This window comes from Odontesthes bonariensis, chromosome 3 (genome assembly GCF_027942865.1).
Source record: "Odontesthes bonariensis isolate fOdoBon6 chromosome 3, fOdoBon6.hap1, whole genome shotgun sequence".
Taxonomy (NCBI): Eukaryota; Metazoa; Chordata; class Actinopteri; order Atheriniformes; family Atherinopsidae; genus Odontesthes; species Odontesthes bonariensis.
The window spans coordinates 35,800,214-35,813,786 of NC_134508.1; the positions used below are offsets into that span (position 1 = coordinate 35,800,214).

Below are 13,573 nucleotides of genomic sequence, written 5' to 3' on the forward strand. Positions count from 1 at the left end.
TTATTTGATGTCACAGAGCAGAGCAACCCCACGTAAGATCCAGTGGTCTGGTGACTGGACAGTAGGTAGCACCACTGCTGTGATGTAATTGAGGTCTGTGCGCCTTGGTTTCTTGTAGATGGGGCAGGCGTACAGCTTCGGATCCACAGGAGCATTGGATTTGATGGCAAACATGTGGATGACAGGCATGGGTGTGAAGAGTACTTTGGGTGAGGACTCGATGAGAGTGATGTTCTTTCTGTTCCAACCAGCCCCTTCCAGGAACAAACCATAGACATAAACCCCTTCCTGTAGAGGAAAGGCATTCAATAACAAAATAGCACACGGTTAAATTCCTTTCACATTTCCAGTGAGCAGAAAACACCCACTCACCGTTGGCGAGGCTGTGATCTCCTCCACTGACTTCTTCAGGACATTGTTGTTCAGTGTGACTGTGTCCAGAGCCCAGCCTTTGTTCGCCCTGGTTACTTCTTGTCTCATGGCTGTTAAAAAACCTGCAAACATTCAAGTAAACATTAGGTCTAATAACGTGTAACTTTAGCTGCTGGAAGTCTTTAAGACGTGTCAGCTCCATCATGCTCAAAACTTCAAGGTCTTAACCAGTAATGCAGCCAACTCAGTGTTTGACATTGTAAAAGGCCTCATTCCATCAAAACCACAAACTCACCCTGAGGGTTAAAGAAACCCGTCATCCAAAACGCTTTGGGCCTTCCTTGAAACACCCAACTGTAGAACTGTTTGTTTCTCTGGATAAGCTCGGTGTACCAAAAGCCCAGAGTGGAAGACTCCCAGGAGATCTTCCTCCACAGGCTGGGCACACGAGCGTCAAAAATATTGTCCAGAGCATCACGAAGGTTCTAGGAACAAAGTACATACCAGGAGTTTGAAAGCATTTTAAAGCCTCCTGAAAATCTATTCTAACTCTAACAGACAATCGTTGATGAAAAAACTGAGTAACAAACATACAGAGAAGTGCGTATCTTAAGAAGCAAATATGAAGCGATGTGCTGAGGAATCAGAAATCTTACATCACTCATTATTATTGTGCCATCAATGGCCAGCTTCAGGTCAGTCAGACTCGAGCGCACCACAGAGATGATCCTTTGCATTCGATCCACTTCCTGACGTAGGAAGATGTTCATTGGGTTAAGAGCTCCCATTGTCAACAGTCTGGCTCTGACCTGAACCCATCAAAGTTACAGAGTTTAGATTAAGAGAACGTGTACATTGGCCTGTAAAAAGCCTAATGATCCTACCAACTGACCTCATGTGGAATGTAATTAGCGGGCAGTTTGTCCAACATGTCCTCTGCCATTTTGTGGACGATGGACTCCCGAGTCTCTCCAGATCCCCCTCCACTTTCCTTGGGCTGAATATTTGTGATTGTGTCTAACACCTCAGCAGATGTGTTTGTCTGGTATCTGGTCAACATTCATTATAGAAGAGAAATGCAATAACCTCAGAGACTCTAAGTACAGTAAATACAACAAGACCGCTTTTAAAGCTGCAGTCGGCAGGTTTTCAAAATTCCGAGTCTAAAGTCGGAAAATTCAAACTGATACACTCTCAGGTCCCTCCCCCAACCTCTAACAAGCTCCGAATCGCCCCCCAAACCCCTCCCCCTCTGTGGACGAGGTTGTGCACGTGAGTTCACACCAGTGTGAGCGCACACAAGCTGGGGCAGACTCACGCTCAGCAGCGTGTGCACAAGCTGTGACTGACAGGTAGGATTCCTCCACCCTAACTTGATTGGTTAAAAACAGCCGGGAGCGCTCGGTTTTTGCAAGCATGATTACAGGCTTCAGAGGGAGCTACAGATTTCGTTATTTTTCCTAAACAGCCTATTTAATATTCTCCTTCCAGAATCCCATGACAGTTCAAGCTAATATGACTAAAAAAAAGTTGCCGACCGCAGCTTTAATGCCTCATCATGACGACACTCTCCTTACGTGATATCAGCATTAGCGTGCAGCCCCAGTGCTTGGGGTGAATCCTCAGTGGGTAAACTCTGAATGTTATCCATGTACTCTTCTATTGTCTTACACACCGCAATTTTGTAGCCCGTGTAAAAGCAAAATGTTGGGTCAAACATCTTCTTACTGAACCACACCTGTAATTAAGAACATTGAGCTTCACGTGTCGTATCAAATGTAATACAATGCAACATAAAACACCGGGAGTTGTAACACACGAATCAACAAAAAAACTGGGATTATTACACGAGCAAAACACTTCAACAGGCGTTTGTCATAGTCATCTGTGACCCTTCCTCCATATTGCACCTCAGCGAGCATGTATCGCAAGGTTATCCATGACACATCCTGTGGGGGGGGACACAAAGTAGTGAGTGAGGGAGGGAGGATGACATACAAATATTAAACCAGGGCTGCAAAACGCTCACCTTCTTGGGGCCGCAATCATCCAAGTGTCTTTCAACAAATTCAACACTTGCAGAGAAATCGGCCGAATTGAACTCGTAAGGTATGTTCCAACCTAAGGGTCCAAATTTACGTCGTTCCTTACAAAGCCAAAAAAAAAGAAAAGGTTACCATGTAAAATCAGAAAATCCCTGTGTTATTATGACGAACAGCCTTCCTTCTACTGGAGGAAAAAAGTCACAGACACGAGTTGATTTGTGCTACACTGGAAAATACAAACCACTCAAACTTCAAAAGCCTATAAAATAAACTAAAGCCAACACATTCTCAATATGGTAATGAGGTGGAAAATTTGCCTAATGCATTATTAAAATGGCACAAATGATTTCATTATCAATTATGAAATTAATAAGAAAAAAAAGGCTACCAAATTAAGTAGTGCCATTGTCAAGGTTACGGTACTTCTAAATATGGTTAGTTCACTCTGTTTCTCATATAACCTGTGCCAGGAGCAAAGCATGCATTCTTTTTTAATATTTCCTTTAAATAAAGTTCCACTATGACACGCGTGAACTTAGAATGCGCAGTACCTGCACAGCAGTGTGTAAAAAGGCCACACCGTACAGCAAAGGCTTCCACATGGGCAGGTTGCTGACTTCCAACTGGTTCTGTGAAATTCCTGCAAATGTTCGTTTCAAACCAGCACGTATTCCCTGGGGGGGGTCGTTGGTGAACTTGATGGAAGACTTAAAAGGTAAAGAGTGAGAGACAGTCTGTGCGTGTACAAAAACTTTTAACACCTTCCTTTTTATGACGATGTTGTCAAGTCACACCTGTAGGAGTGTGATGGAGAACAGATCGTGTGGCTCTGTGGTGATCCACACCCTGAACGTGTCATGCATGCTCTCTGTAACTGTGATAGTTTCTAGCAGCTCATCCATAAACTGCAACCCCAGGTGACAGTTCTGCAGAAGGACCCAACCTCCCTGTACACATCCAGACACAAAAGCCACGGATCAGGTCAAACAGTCAGCCATTGCTGTTGAAAGCAAGAAGCAACACTCTAGCTTGCACATCAGGACAATCCAATACACTCCCACATGAAAGCATTCACCAGATGCCGTCACCTGCTGGAAGCTGCTTTACTTTGTGAACTTTCTATGAAACCATTTGCTTGTCCACATGCACGAGAGCCACTCCTGAGCCTTGTGGTCATATACGTTCGTTCCAACAACACAGTCAGCATTTATGATTACCGCCCTATGAGGGGTGCTTTCACAAATGCAGTTTGCATCTAGGCTTATAAATGGTATGTAATGTTTTAATACTGCCAGCTGGCATTTCTAAGCCCTGGCTGCAATGCTATTTATAAACTCTGATTTCCATTACAAATCCCACTCAGACATGGTCAATTCTGTGTGTATGGCCATTTGCAAACCACAACTGGCAATATTAACACTATCTAAAACATCAGATGAAAGATGACATCATTAGCTTTTCGATGCTATATCGATTTTACGTCTAAATGTTCCCCTTGCTCAGTATTCATTTATTTATCTTTTTAATGGCGGTCAAACTGTTAGCTGGTCTCAGAGTTCACAGGTTCCCTCCAGACCCTGAATTGAGGGGTTCTTGGTCAAAGAACTGGTACCAATCCTGGAACTGCCTCAGTTGGAAAGGCTTAACTCATGCATTATACTTCTTCAGTAACTTCTAAAAGCACCTCTGTCATTGATGTCTTGACCAGCTTCCTTGCATGCACCTCTTGTCCTTGTCCCATAGATATTGCTCTGCATTCTGTAAACCGAAACAGTGGGAGTATTTACATAGACATGAACATATAGAGTGCATTTAAATAGTGCTTTCCCCCCTGGTCTAATCCACCACTCAGGACTTTGCAGTACAAGCCACAGGCCTTTAACTATACTGTACATACAAAACATAATTATCTTTCTAACACAACATAACACACACACTTACACAAGGATGAAACATTACGGGGAATTAAGGGCCACGGATCAAACCACAGACCTTTCAATTAGTGGAATTTTAACAGCCACAATCAAATGAATTTATGCTCAGGAAAACAAATACATGAGCTGGATTGCCCAGTGAACACCCAAGGTGCCACTGCAAAGAGCACACAGCAACCAACATCCAGGATACAGTTGGTTACCACGGTCACAGGGACATCAATCACAAAATTTGGGTTTCATACCGTTCTAACTGAATCAAAAGTAGATAGCGTCGCAAGTTGGGAACTGGTCTGAATGTAAACACAATCAGACGTCGGGAGATTTTGGCATTACATCTTCAGCAGAAAATAAAAAAGTTCAGTAAAATAAAATAAAAAATGGGGCAGGACAGGGCAAACTCACCGAGATTAAGTTTCTTGGCAAGTGCTTCGATTTGTTCGGTGGGATCTGAGCCCATAGAAAGGAAGCAAATGAGGGGGGTGCGAGGATCACTTTCCTGCCAGGTGCTGTGAAGGTTCAAGAGGACAGGCTCAACGAATCTCATGCCCAAAGAGTCTCCCACATACTTTCTGGCCTGAGACAAGGTGCGATCAGGGCACCAAGACCTGTGAGAAAAAATGCTTGTGAGGTGATTGCATTTTATAATATGGTGTATTCAAACATGTAATCAACATTCAAGTAGGAGGACCCAACCTTATCAGCAAAAGCTTATGGAAAACATCAAGAGAGTTGTATCCATCTGGAGTGACGCCTTCCTCTGGGGCATCAAGATTGAGCCATGCTTTCCAGTTTTTCCCATTTTGGGACACCTACAAACCATGTCAATACCAAAACTGATGACACTACAAGCAGATGAAGAATTCAGATGTCCAGATCATTCGTGGATCTATGGCTTACCTGGTTTATAATGTTAGTGAACTGTGGCAGCTTGCTGAGTTCTACCAAGTTCAGCCACACCATATCCAGGATCCAGCTGAATGGCTTTGATGGACAGGTCTTCAGGTCAAGAGCTGCGCCACCTATTGTTTCATCAATTATGTTCAGAGATGTCAAGTCCAAAAGGCAATTCAACTTTTCCTGGGAATGATGCACACCTTACCTTTAATAAGAATCTGAAATTTGTTGTGTTGTATTCTGTTATTCTGTAAGTCAATCTTGAGGGCCAGCAGGAGTGTGAAGATGAACTTGTGGTTTTCATAAAGGCTTCTGACTGTGTATCGGAAAACCTCAAACGTCAGATATTCAATAATATTTGCAATCTGCTTCTGAGTTTTGGAGGCCTTCTCAGACCTGCAAAAGCGCATTAATTAAAAACAAAAAATCAGCATAAAAAAACGAGGGAGGCAAAGACACAGAGAACAAAGCATATTTGAAGAATACGACCACACCACAGCGTGGTTAAAGAAACATCTTTGTCAACCTATTGTTCTTTCCAGACAAATTTGTTGGTCATTAGAGGAAGTAATGGTTGGAATAGTTTCCGAGCTTTAATCTCAAACATCTTATGATAAGACTGTGCAGACATACTTCTTAAATCACGATAAAGCCATACCTTGCGAGTGACAGATCAAAGATTTTGAGGAACTGACCCAAGGAGGTCTGGTACATGATATTGACCATGCTCATCTCCGTGATGAGGAAGTACAATGTGCTTCCTCGAGAGGCAACTGGATGGTATTCTTCTTGAGCGACATTGATCTTTACTTCTGCTTCAGCTGCAACACTGAGCTTTGCACTAACTTCCGCAGCAGTTTGCTTAGTCGTGGTCAGAATGCCAATCATGGAGTCATCGTCAACCAAAGAACCTTTAACCAGACAAACAGACACACTTTCACTTTAGGAAAAAGAACAGGTATGACTGGAGAAACTGGCATTAGTCTACAACAGTAACTATAGGACCTTTAGTGCTGCTGAGTTTGTACAGCAAATTGTCTTCCAACTCCTGCATCTTTCTTTTATTAGCAGTTACATCCTCAATTAGTTTCAATCTTTCTGCTTCTAGCTCCTGTTGAGATGAGTGAAAAAAAACCAAGAGCCAGTCAATATCATATTCTTACACTGGAAAAACAGTTATCTAAAACAATCACAGATAAAGTTATATTTTTAAACCAAATGGGGAAAGCAAGCTGCGTTTCTGGAACAAATGGCACACTCACGTATTTTTCTTTGAGGATGACTCGGCCGAGCAGCTGGTTCTCCAGGCCCTTCATGTTTACAGTGAAATCAATAATGGATGTTTTTGCGCTGACCTCTGGAGTGTATGCTGGATTAGGCAGTTTGGTAGTTATATAGAGCTGGAACCCATCCATTACGTTTACCTCTTTGTCTCCTACTTTGACCTATAAAAAAACATTGAAGACAATTTTAAGAGTGTACACATTTTAAAGTTGTATTGGTAAATTTGAATGGACATGAAGGTTAAAAATACCTTGAAACTGGTCCCAGATTTGATAAAGTTTTTCTCGAGCACGTTGTCCAGGGCAGGGTCGAGCTCCTCAAATATATCCTCAATGAGCATTGGGCGTCCCATGGAAATACAATCTTCCAAATGTGTGCGAAAGAATTTGTGGTTGAGGGACGTGACCTGAACATGAAATCAGTTTACTTCTACGACATGCTTTACTTAAGCGTGTAATTAGGGTAAAAATGACACAAGTGAAAATCATTTGGCTATATACTTGAAGTTCGTTGGCCTCTTCCTTTTTCTTAATCCAAGCTTTTCCCTGAGTCTGTGGATCGATGAGGAGGGGATATCTTGTTGCTTTTGTGACGATGATGCCATTCTGAACTGACAAGTCATCTCCCGGGAGTCCCTGAAGGTTCCACTCACTTATCTTAAATATTAAAAATGATAGTCAATGGTTCAAATGATTTTTTTTTACTTTTCACAGGACTAGTATCAAATAAAAATAGGCTGGCATTGTTCTCACATTGGGAGCATCCACCAGGGCAGAAATGATGTTGAGATTTTCTGTAAAAGGGATTTTGTGCTTCCGGAGCTCCGCCTCCCAGATGTCCTTCAACAACATATCACGGAAACTCTGGTTGAATGGACCGCAGTACGACAAGAAGCCGGTGAGCTGGAGTACGTCACCCACAAGTCTGAAAACAAAGGCAGAAGCAGCTGGACTCATATAAAAGCCATTATCAAAACCTTTTAAATCTGTCCTTGAAGAACCAATCCTGAATTATAGTAATGAACCTCTTTAAAGACTAACCCCCCTTGGAATATAACATTTTGATATTCAATTGCATTTCCTTTGTAACCTGCCTGTTTATTTGTGACTTAAATTCTTTGCGTTGCTCGATCCAGCGAGCTTTCTCTCCACTAAGTCCGTCAATAAGTGCAGATGCAGCCTGCATTTTATTCCTACACATCTCAGCATCATCCACCAATTCCTGAAAGACAAGACGCCTGTGTCAGCTACAATCTCTAGATTTAAGTCAACGCAGTCGTGACATTTTTCAAAAGGGTGCGTCACACCTGTTTCTCTTTCATTGCAGCGTCGCATTTGGCCTTGACTTTGTCAAACTCTGCTTGCTTTTCAGCCAGCTGAGTCTCTGCCGCGCACAGCTCGTTATTAGCCACAGTTAGACGGTTCTCTTGAATGGCAAGGTTGGCCTGGAAACAAACAATGCAGTTATACTGTAGCATAAAAAGGCTTTGGGCTAAAAATGAGGTTTAATCACCTATTTACCTAAAATGGATTCAAACAGGCTGAGAATAGAGAGTTTTAAATGGCATTATTGGAGAAGAATAGCCGCCTACGACAAATCTAAAATGAAAAAGAAAAAAAAAAAAACAGTCGCCAACATGATGAACTTTAACTTTACCTTGAGTGGCAACACTTCTTTGTTGATGGCAAAGAATGAGGCCATAGCACGAGTCCATGCGAGCAGACCAGCTACACTACCACACACTTTCTTGGCATTTTCCATGGTGTAATCCTCCATGTCAAAGTAAGGCTGCAGTAGTTCCACAGTTTCCTCGTTAATGCTGTCCTTTGGGAACTGCTGGAGGCTTGTCAAGAAACCAGAGCCACTCATAAGCTGAAAAGGACAAAACAAATGAATTCATGCAAATGCCATTTGTGAGGAAGAACACGCCGCTCAGTTTTGCACTCAGAGCAGAATTATCCAGCTGCCATCTTTTCATCCCCATCCATCTTCAACTTTAAATCGTGCTGCATTCGCTTTAACCCAAAAGCCAGATGTCAAGACTAATTTGTTCTTGCTTTTTGTTTAGTTAAGTTTACTTAAGAAATCAATTTGATAATAATCCAACTTCTTACAGGCCTTCTTTCATTTCATGAGCTTTCAGGCTACCTACTGTACCTTCTCACATATTAATGCACTTTAAGGGTTTTTAGGTGTGAATTGTGTCCAAATTTACATTTGCATGGAAGCATCAAAGCTGTAGAACAAATCTCAAAAAAGGCACACCCTGCAGAAGAGAGGAGCAGAGTTGAGTCCGCTGGCTCACTCCACCTCCTAAAACTAATACTGAAAAAAAGGCCTGCAAATGTGGGCTTGAAAAGAGCTGCTGTGTTATATCTCTGTAGTATTTCAACCAAACATGACACATTTAAGACCTCAGGGCACAATGTGTCTCCTTTAATATATGAGTGGAATTCATATATTTATCATTTGCAACAACTGAATTTTTAGAAAAAGGAAATTTGTTACCTTCAGTGCTTCTGACCATGATGGTTGAAGACAGCTTCGTTCTGGATCACATGTAACAGGGTCTAACTTTTTGTTAAATAAAATCAGACAGCAGTCCATGATCCTCATGACCAGGTGTGGAGGCTTGGCCAATTTTCTCACTGTGGCAATGTCAGCTGGCTTGATGGTCTGTGGAGTTTTTAAGTATATCATGTAACATATCGTAGAATGCACGGTGTAAATATCTTCAAATAAGTCAGAGATATCTCACATTCAGTGCAGCTGTAGCTTCTTCTAAAGCTGGCCTGGCAGCCTCCAGCTTTTCCTCAGCTATAGCTTTCTCATACTCTATTCCATCCACAATTTTCTGGGCTCTGTCCTTCACAACTTGGACCTCATTCTTCACAATGGTTGCAGCTTTAGCACTGACTGTCACCTCTGCCAGCACCTTGGTGAATGCAAAAATAAACATCTCATGCCTTCAAATGCATCATACGCGTGCGTCCATGGTGTTGAGCTTTCAAACAGCTTTTCAGAAATGACAAAACCTCTGTCAGCTATTCACATCAAACCAGAAGCTAATTTCCACAATGAACCTATGAATAAACTGATTCTGCTACCTCACTATGTACAGAACTCAAATTGTTCTTAATTTTATGGTTTTACATTACTGTGGAAGTACTGATTGGAGGAAAGTTGCTCATAAACATCCATCCATCATCAATCTTATCTGCAGGTCACAGGAGCTTGGACGTATCTGATTTACCTCGTCAGCTTTGGCAGATGCAATAGCGAGCTCTTTTTCCTTTACTTCAAGATCTTTTGATAATTGAGCCACCGACTTACTGGCCTCCATCAGTTTGTCCAACCCTGGAAATCAGTAACATCTGGTGTAATCTTTTACAGGAGTAGACCATACAAAATCCTCCATAAAGTACACAATCTTTATAAAGACACAACTGCCTTCCTGTTCAAATTCCTTACCAACATTCATGCGCTCTGCCAAAGTGTTGATATAGTTGTGCTTTTCGGCATATAATGTTTTGTAACCATTTATAAAAGAAAGGTAAGATTTAGGGGTGACGTGAGCTCGTCTTCGAAACCTGAGAGATGAACAACATACAGCGTTAGGACTGTGTTTGATAGCGTATGTTTCTGAACAAATTGGATTTGTGTAAATGTGATACCTTTCAAAGTAACTTTCACATGTTTCAGATACTTTGTGATGATAAGTTCCCATGGTGGTCATCACTGAAGTCTTCACATCAGCTGGACAAACCATGTGAAACTTAGATAAGAAATAGGTGGACACAGCAACCAGAGCCTCATTGGGCCAAGGGGTGAACCAGTCCATTGTGCAGCCGGAAATCAAGCCCGGAAACTTCAGACATCTGGAGCGAAACTTCTGCCCCACCTTTAAACAAGAGTAGAGTAAAACTCCAATGAAAAGGTTCATTTATGGAGGTAGTTATGGGTGTAAGTGTATATATAATGTCACTGTTGAGCATCTAAACATGCTGTGAATAAAAAGAGATTTGGAATAAAAGTAGCAAAAGTTTGGGCGGTTGCTTTTGGGTATAAACAGAAAATATACAAAGTTTCAACTTACCGGTGAGAAGCACAGAACAACGTGTAAATTCTTCCTAAACCGAGATATAAAGTAGTCATAAAGATTGTCAAAAGTTGGTGGAATTCGAGGAAACTCCTTTTTCATAACTGGGATCAGGTTCTGGGTGATCTCTTGCATCTCATCTTTTGCAAAAAGATTGGAGACCTGAAACGATTACAACATGGTCAGGACCAGCGAAGCTTTTCCTTTGAGACGTTACATTCTGCCCCACCTCTTTGTTTCAGTCATACAGGACCAATTCCAGTCCGTTTCAATTAGACTGAAGATTCCAGTGTTCAGTTACACAATCAGCAGATATTCAGATACGCCTTTATACCTTTATGAGATCTCACCTCTCCAGAAGAGAGAATATTGTTGAGGTACTCGAGGAAAGCCTCATCCTTGATTTCGTTGTCTGTAAAGACGAAGGTGATGCCTTTGCCCTCAGCCCCCGCTGTGTTATACAACAGTTTCAGGTCATCCATGAAATTACTCATGTTGTATGTTCTAAGTAAGGAAAAATAAACACCACATAATTGGAAAGAAGGTCCAGCATTTCACTTTCAGTGCAAATGCAACTACAAACAGCTCATGGCTTCATAGGACACTCATTCTTGTATTTTAAAGGTAGGGTAGGAGATCCTAGATTTTGGGTCCAGCGAAGCTGCATTTTGAAAATACACAGGTAAAAAGTCCCAACCCTTTTGGGAAGCAGATTGCAGGTGATAGACGGCATCAGAATCCAATCATTGTGAACGGTCCGTTCACAATGATTGCATACTGTTTTTCCTAGATTGTACGTTCTAGAGGCCACTAAAAATTTTCATATTTGTGTCTAAACTTTTAATTAATTGGTTGCAATGGGGGTGTGAAGAGTATTTCAAGCAATATGTAAAAAAATGTTCCAGAAAAAGATCCCCTACCCCGCCTTTAATAGGTACGTTTATCGAATTGAACTTTTTATTTGTTTCCTACTTTTAAGGATAAAATTAATTGCAGTTAATTAGAGCTGATCTTAGTACTGTATTCATGTGCTTGACCAATCACCCGAGACCCTGGAAGAACGTCTATAGTAGGAGCTCACAGTTTATAGAACTCCTTCAGTGGCGTCTTTAATTTCTACTTTGGAGCGGGAGCTTTCCCAGCATAACGGAGACATGAAGGTGACGTGATAGGTCCAGATGAGGTAAGTGTACAGTGACTGGTTGAAGGTATGAACACACCACTGGAACCACTACTATCAAAGGGAAGTAAAAAAAACTAAAACAAACAAACCTATTTAAAACATTGCCTATAAGCAATATATAATAAGAAATTATTGTATTATTATTATTTTTTTGAAACAGAGGAATGGACTTAAAGTGACACCTAGGGCCGACTGAGACAGGTTTGCAGGTTATATCACTTGAATGCAAGCAGAAAAAAAGCCCCTGATGGTTCATTGTCCTTTGGGGAGCGCCTCTAACCCTCAGAGAGCCCCAAGAACAGTTTGATCAGTGTGATTAAAGTCCCTACAAACAGAGCTCTCACAACTATGACTCATCTCACTTGGTTAATGTGATCTGGAAGATGCTGTATCCAGCTATGTATGAGGCCAGGCGCGTCAGACTCTGTTTTCCTGATCCTCCCACTCCCACAAGCAGGGCATTTCCATTGTCAGTGCGAATGATTCGTGAGACCTAAAGAGGAGCAAATCTAAAAAGAATCAGTATTATATCTAGCCTAGTCTACAAGAAATGCATCAGCTATACTCGCTTCAGGTGTCACCTTGACAAGATGAGTCATTGCGTCTTTGAAGAAAACCAGATCCAGGGTGGAGCCCCTTACTACCTCATTGTGCTGAGCTTGATACATCACAAGCTTATCTGATAAGAACTGAAAATCTGGCACCTGAAACAAGTTGTTCATACAGATTATGGTGACAGTTTCCTCCATCAACTTACTACCATGAAACTATCAAGCACTGATGTACGAATTCAGATTTCACACCAGTTCATAGATCTTAGGGGCATCAAAACAGGCATCATCGTCTTCCTCTCCAGTTGGCTCAGGTGCATCTCGGAGGAAGTCCACAAAATACGGCTCAGAATGAAGCTCTTGAACGAGGTTTGGGTCAACGTGCTCTTGGATGACACGACATACAGCCTTCTCAAACCAATCTCTGTCCTCAGAGCAAATAAACCTGCAACAAAGCAAAGTCTTAGAGTAATGCTTTCTTCCAACTTTTTGTTTTTTAACTTAAAAAATGATTTTACCTGTCTGCTATCACCCTTGTACATTCACACTTGAAAAGAGCCAATAGGGTGGAGATGTCACCACACTCCTCTGCCTTAACGTTTAACATTCCCTGCCAGATCCTGGACAAGTCCCTCAAATTGAAAATGTAGTGGAACTTTGATGGTGTTGGAAGCATTTTGACCTTCAATGTGGTGTCATAAAACAAGTTAACAAACTTATCAATACCATATACCTATAATCAATTCCTATTATAAACTTCTCATCATATTCCAGGTAAGTACCTTTGTCCACTGCCAAACGATCCTCCCAGCAGACACTAGACATTTAACCATTGCTGATATGCTTGGCTGGAATGCCCTGCATTCATGGAAATATCCAGAGCCAATCACACCTGCACAAAAAGAACATGAAGAAACCGTTAACTGTAAAATGAAAACTACAGTAATGGAAGCAGAACAAATGGGATTATTTTAGACCAACCTACCAAAGATCTTATCAATGGAGGTGTTGGCTGGCAGAGTGCAGTTGAAGACTGTAAACTGTCTCTTCAGTCTTTGTGGGATGTCATTTCTACCCCCACCAGGGTGGATCATGGCAGCCAGAATCTGTGCATCCTCAATCGTGGTGAAATCTCCTGGTTTATCCAGATTGTACATGCCAGTCATTTCCATCATCTGGCGGACTATCTCATTTGTGATCTGGTTGGA

General features: G+C 41.7%; 1 protein-coding gene across 1 annotated transcript in view; it reads right to left on the reverse strand.

Annotated features, from left to right (window-relative positions):
- LOC142376988 (dynein axonemal heavy chain 8-like) overlaps positions 1 to 13,573 on the reverse strand; it is a 38,928-nt gene continuing 25,355 nt past the window's right edge. Inside the window, exons 56-92 of the mRNA XM_075460691.1 lie at positions 13,351 to 13,564; positions 13,148 to 13,257; positions 12,884 to 13,047; positions 12,618 to 12,810; positions 12,396 to 12,518; positions 12,177 to 12,307; positions 10,982 to 11,135; positions 10,629 to 10,793; positions 10,207 to 10,433; positions 10,004 to 10,122; positions 9,786 to 9,889; positions 9,291 to 9,467; positions 9,041 to 9,208; positions 8,189 to 8,404; positions 7,839 to 7,976; positions 7,626 to 7,753; positions 7,285 to 7,456; positions 7,033 to 7,188; positions 6,783 to 6,938; positions 6,511 to 6,693; positions 6,254 to 6,359; positions 5,907 to 6,159; positions 5,454 to 5,644; positions 5,252 to 5,373; positions 5,048 to 5,163; positions 4,757 to 4,959; positions 4,102 to 4,175; positions 3,212 to 3,364; positions 2,969 to 3,124; positions 2,402 to 2,518; positions 2,220 to 2,321; positions 1,950 to 2,110; positions 1,265 to 1,421; positions 1,029 to 1,181; positions 668 to 857; positions 373 to 494; positions 1 to 288 (exon numbers count right to left, since the gene is read on the reverse strand). Coding sequence (XP_075316806.1) covers positions 1 to 288; positions 373 to 494; positions 668 to 857; positions 1,029 to 1,181; positions 1,265 to 1,421; positions 1,950 to 2,110; positions 2,220 to 2,321; positions 2,402 to 2,518; positions 2,969 to 3,124; positions 3,212 to 3,364; positions 4,102 to 4,175; positions 4,757 to 4,959; positions 5,048 to 5,163; positions 5,252 to 5,373; positions 5,454 to 5,644; positions 5,907 to 6,159; positions 6,254 to 6,359; positions 6,511 to 6,693; positions 6,783 to 6,938; positions 7,033 to 7,188; positions 7,285 to 7,456; positions 7,626 to 7,753; positions 7,839 to 7,976; positions 8,189 to 8,404; positions 9,041 to 9,208; positions 9,291 to 9,467; positions 9,786 to 9,889; positions 10,004 to 10,122; positions 10,207 to 10,433; positions 10,629 to 10,793; positions 10,982 to 11,135; positions 12,177 to 12,307; positions 12,396 to 12,518; positions 12,618 to 12,810; positions 12,884 to 13,047; positions 13,148 to 13,257; positions 13,351 to 13,564 — 5,862 coding nt within the window. The remainder of the gene's footprint in view (positions 289 to 372; positions 495 to 667; positions 858 to 1,028; positions 1,182 to 1,264; positions 1,422 to 1,949; positions 2,111 to 2,219; positions 2,322 to 2,401; positions 2,519 to 2,968; positions 3,125 to 3,211; positions 3,365 to 4,101; positions 4,176 to 4,756; positions 4,960 to 5,047; positions 5,164 to 5,251; positions 5,374 to 5,453; positions 5,645 to 5,906; positions 6,160 to 6,253; positions 6,360 to 6,510; positions 6,694 to 6,782; positions 6,939 to 7,032; positions 7,189 to 7,284; positions 7,457 to 7,625; positions 7,754 to 7,838; positions 7,977 to 8,188; positions 8,405 to 9,040; positions 9,209 to 9,290; positions 9,468 to 9,785; positions 9,890 to 10,003; positions 10,123 to 10,206; positions 10,434 to 10,628; positions 10,794 to 10,981; positions 11,136 to 12,176; positions 12,308 to 12,395; positions 12,519 to 12,617; positions 12,811 to 12,883; positions 13,048 to 13,147; positions 13,258 to 13,350; positions 13,565 to 13,573) is intronic.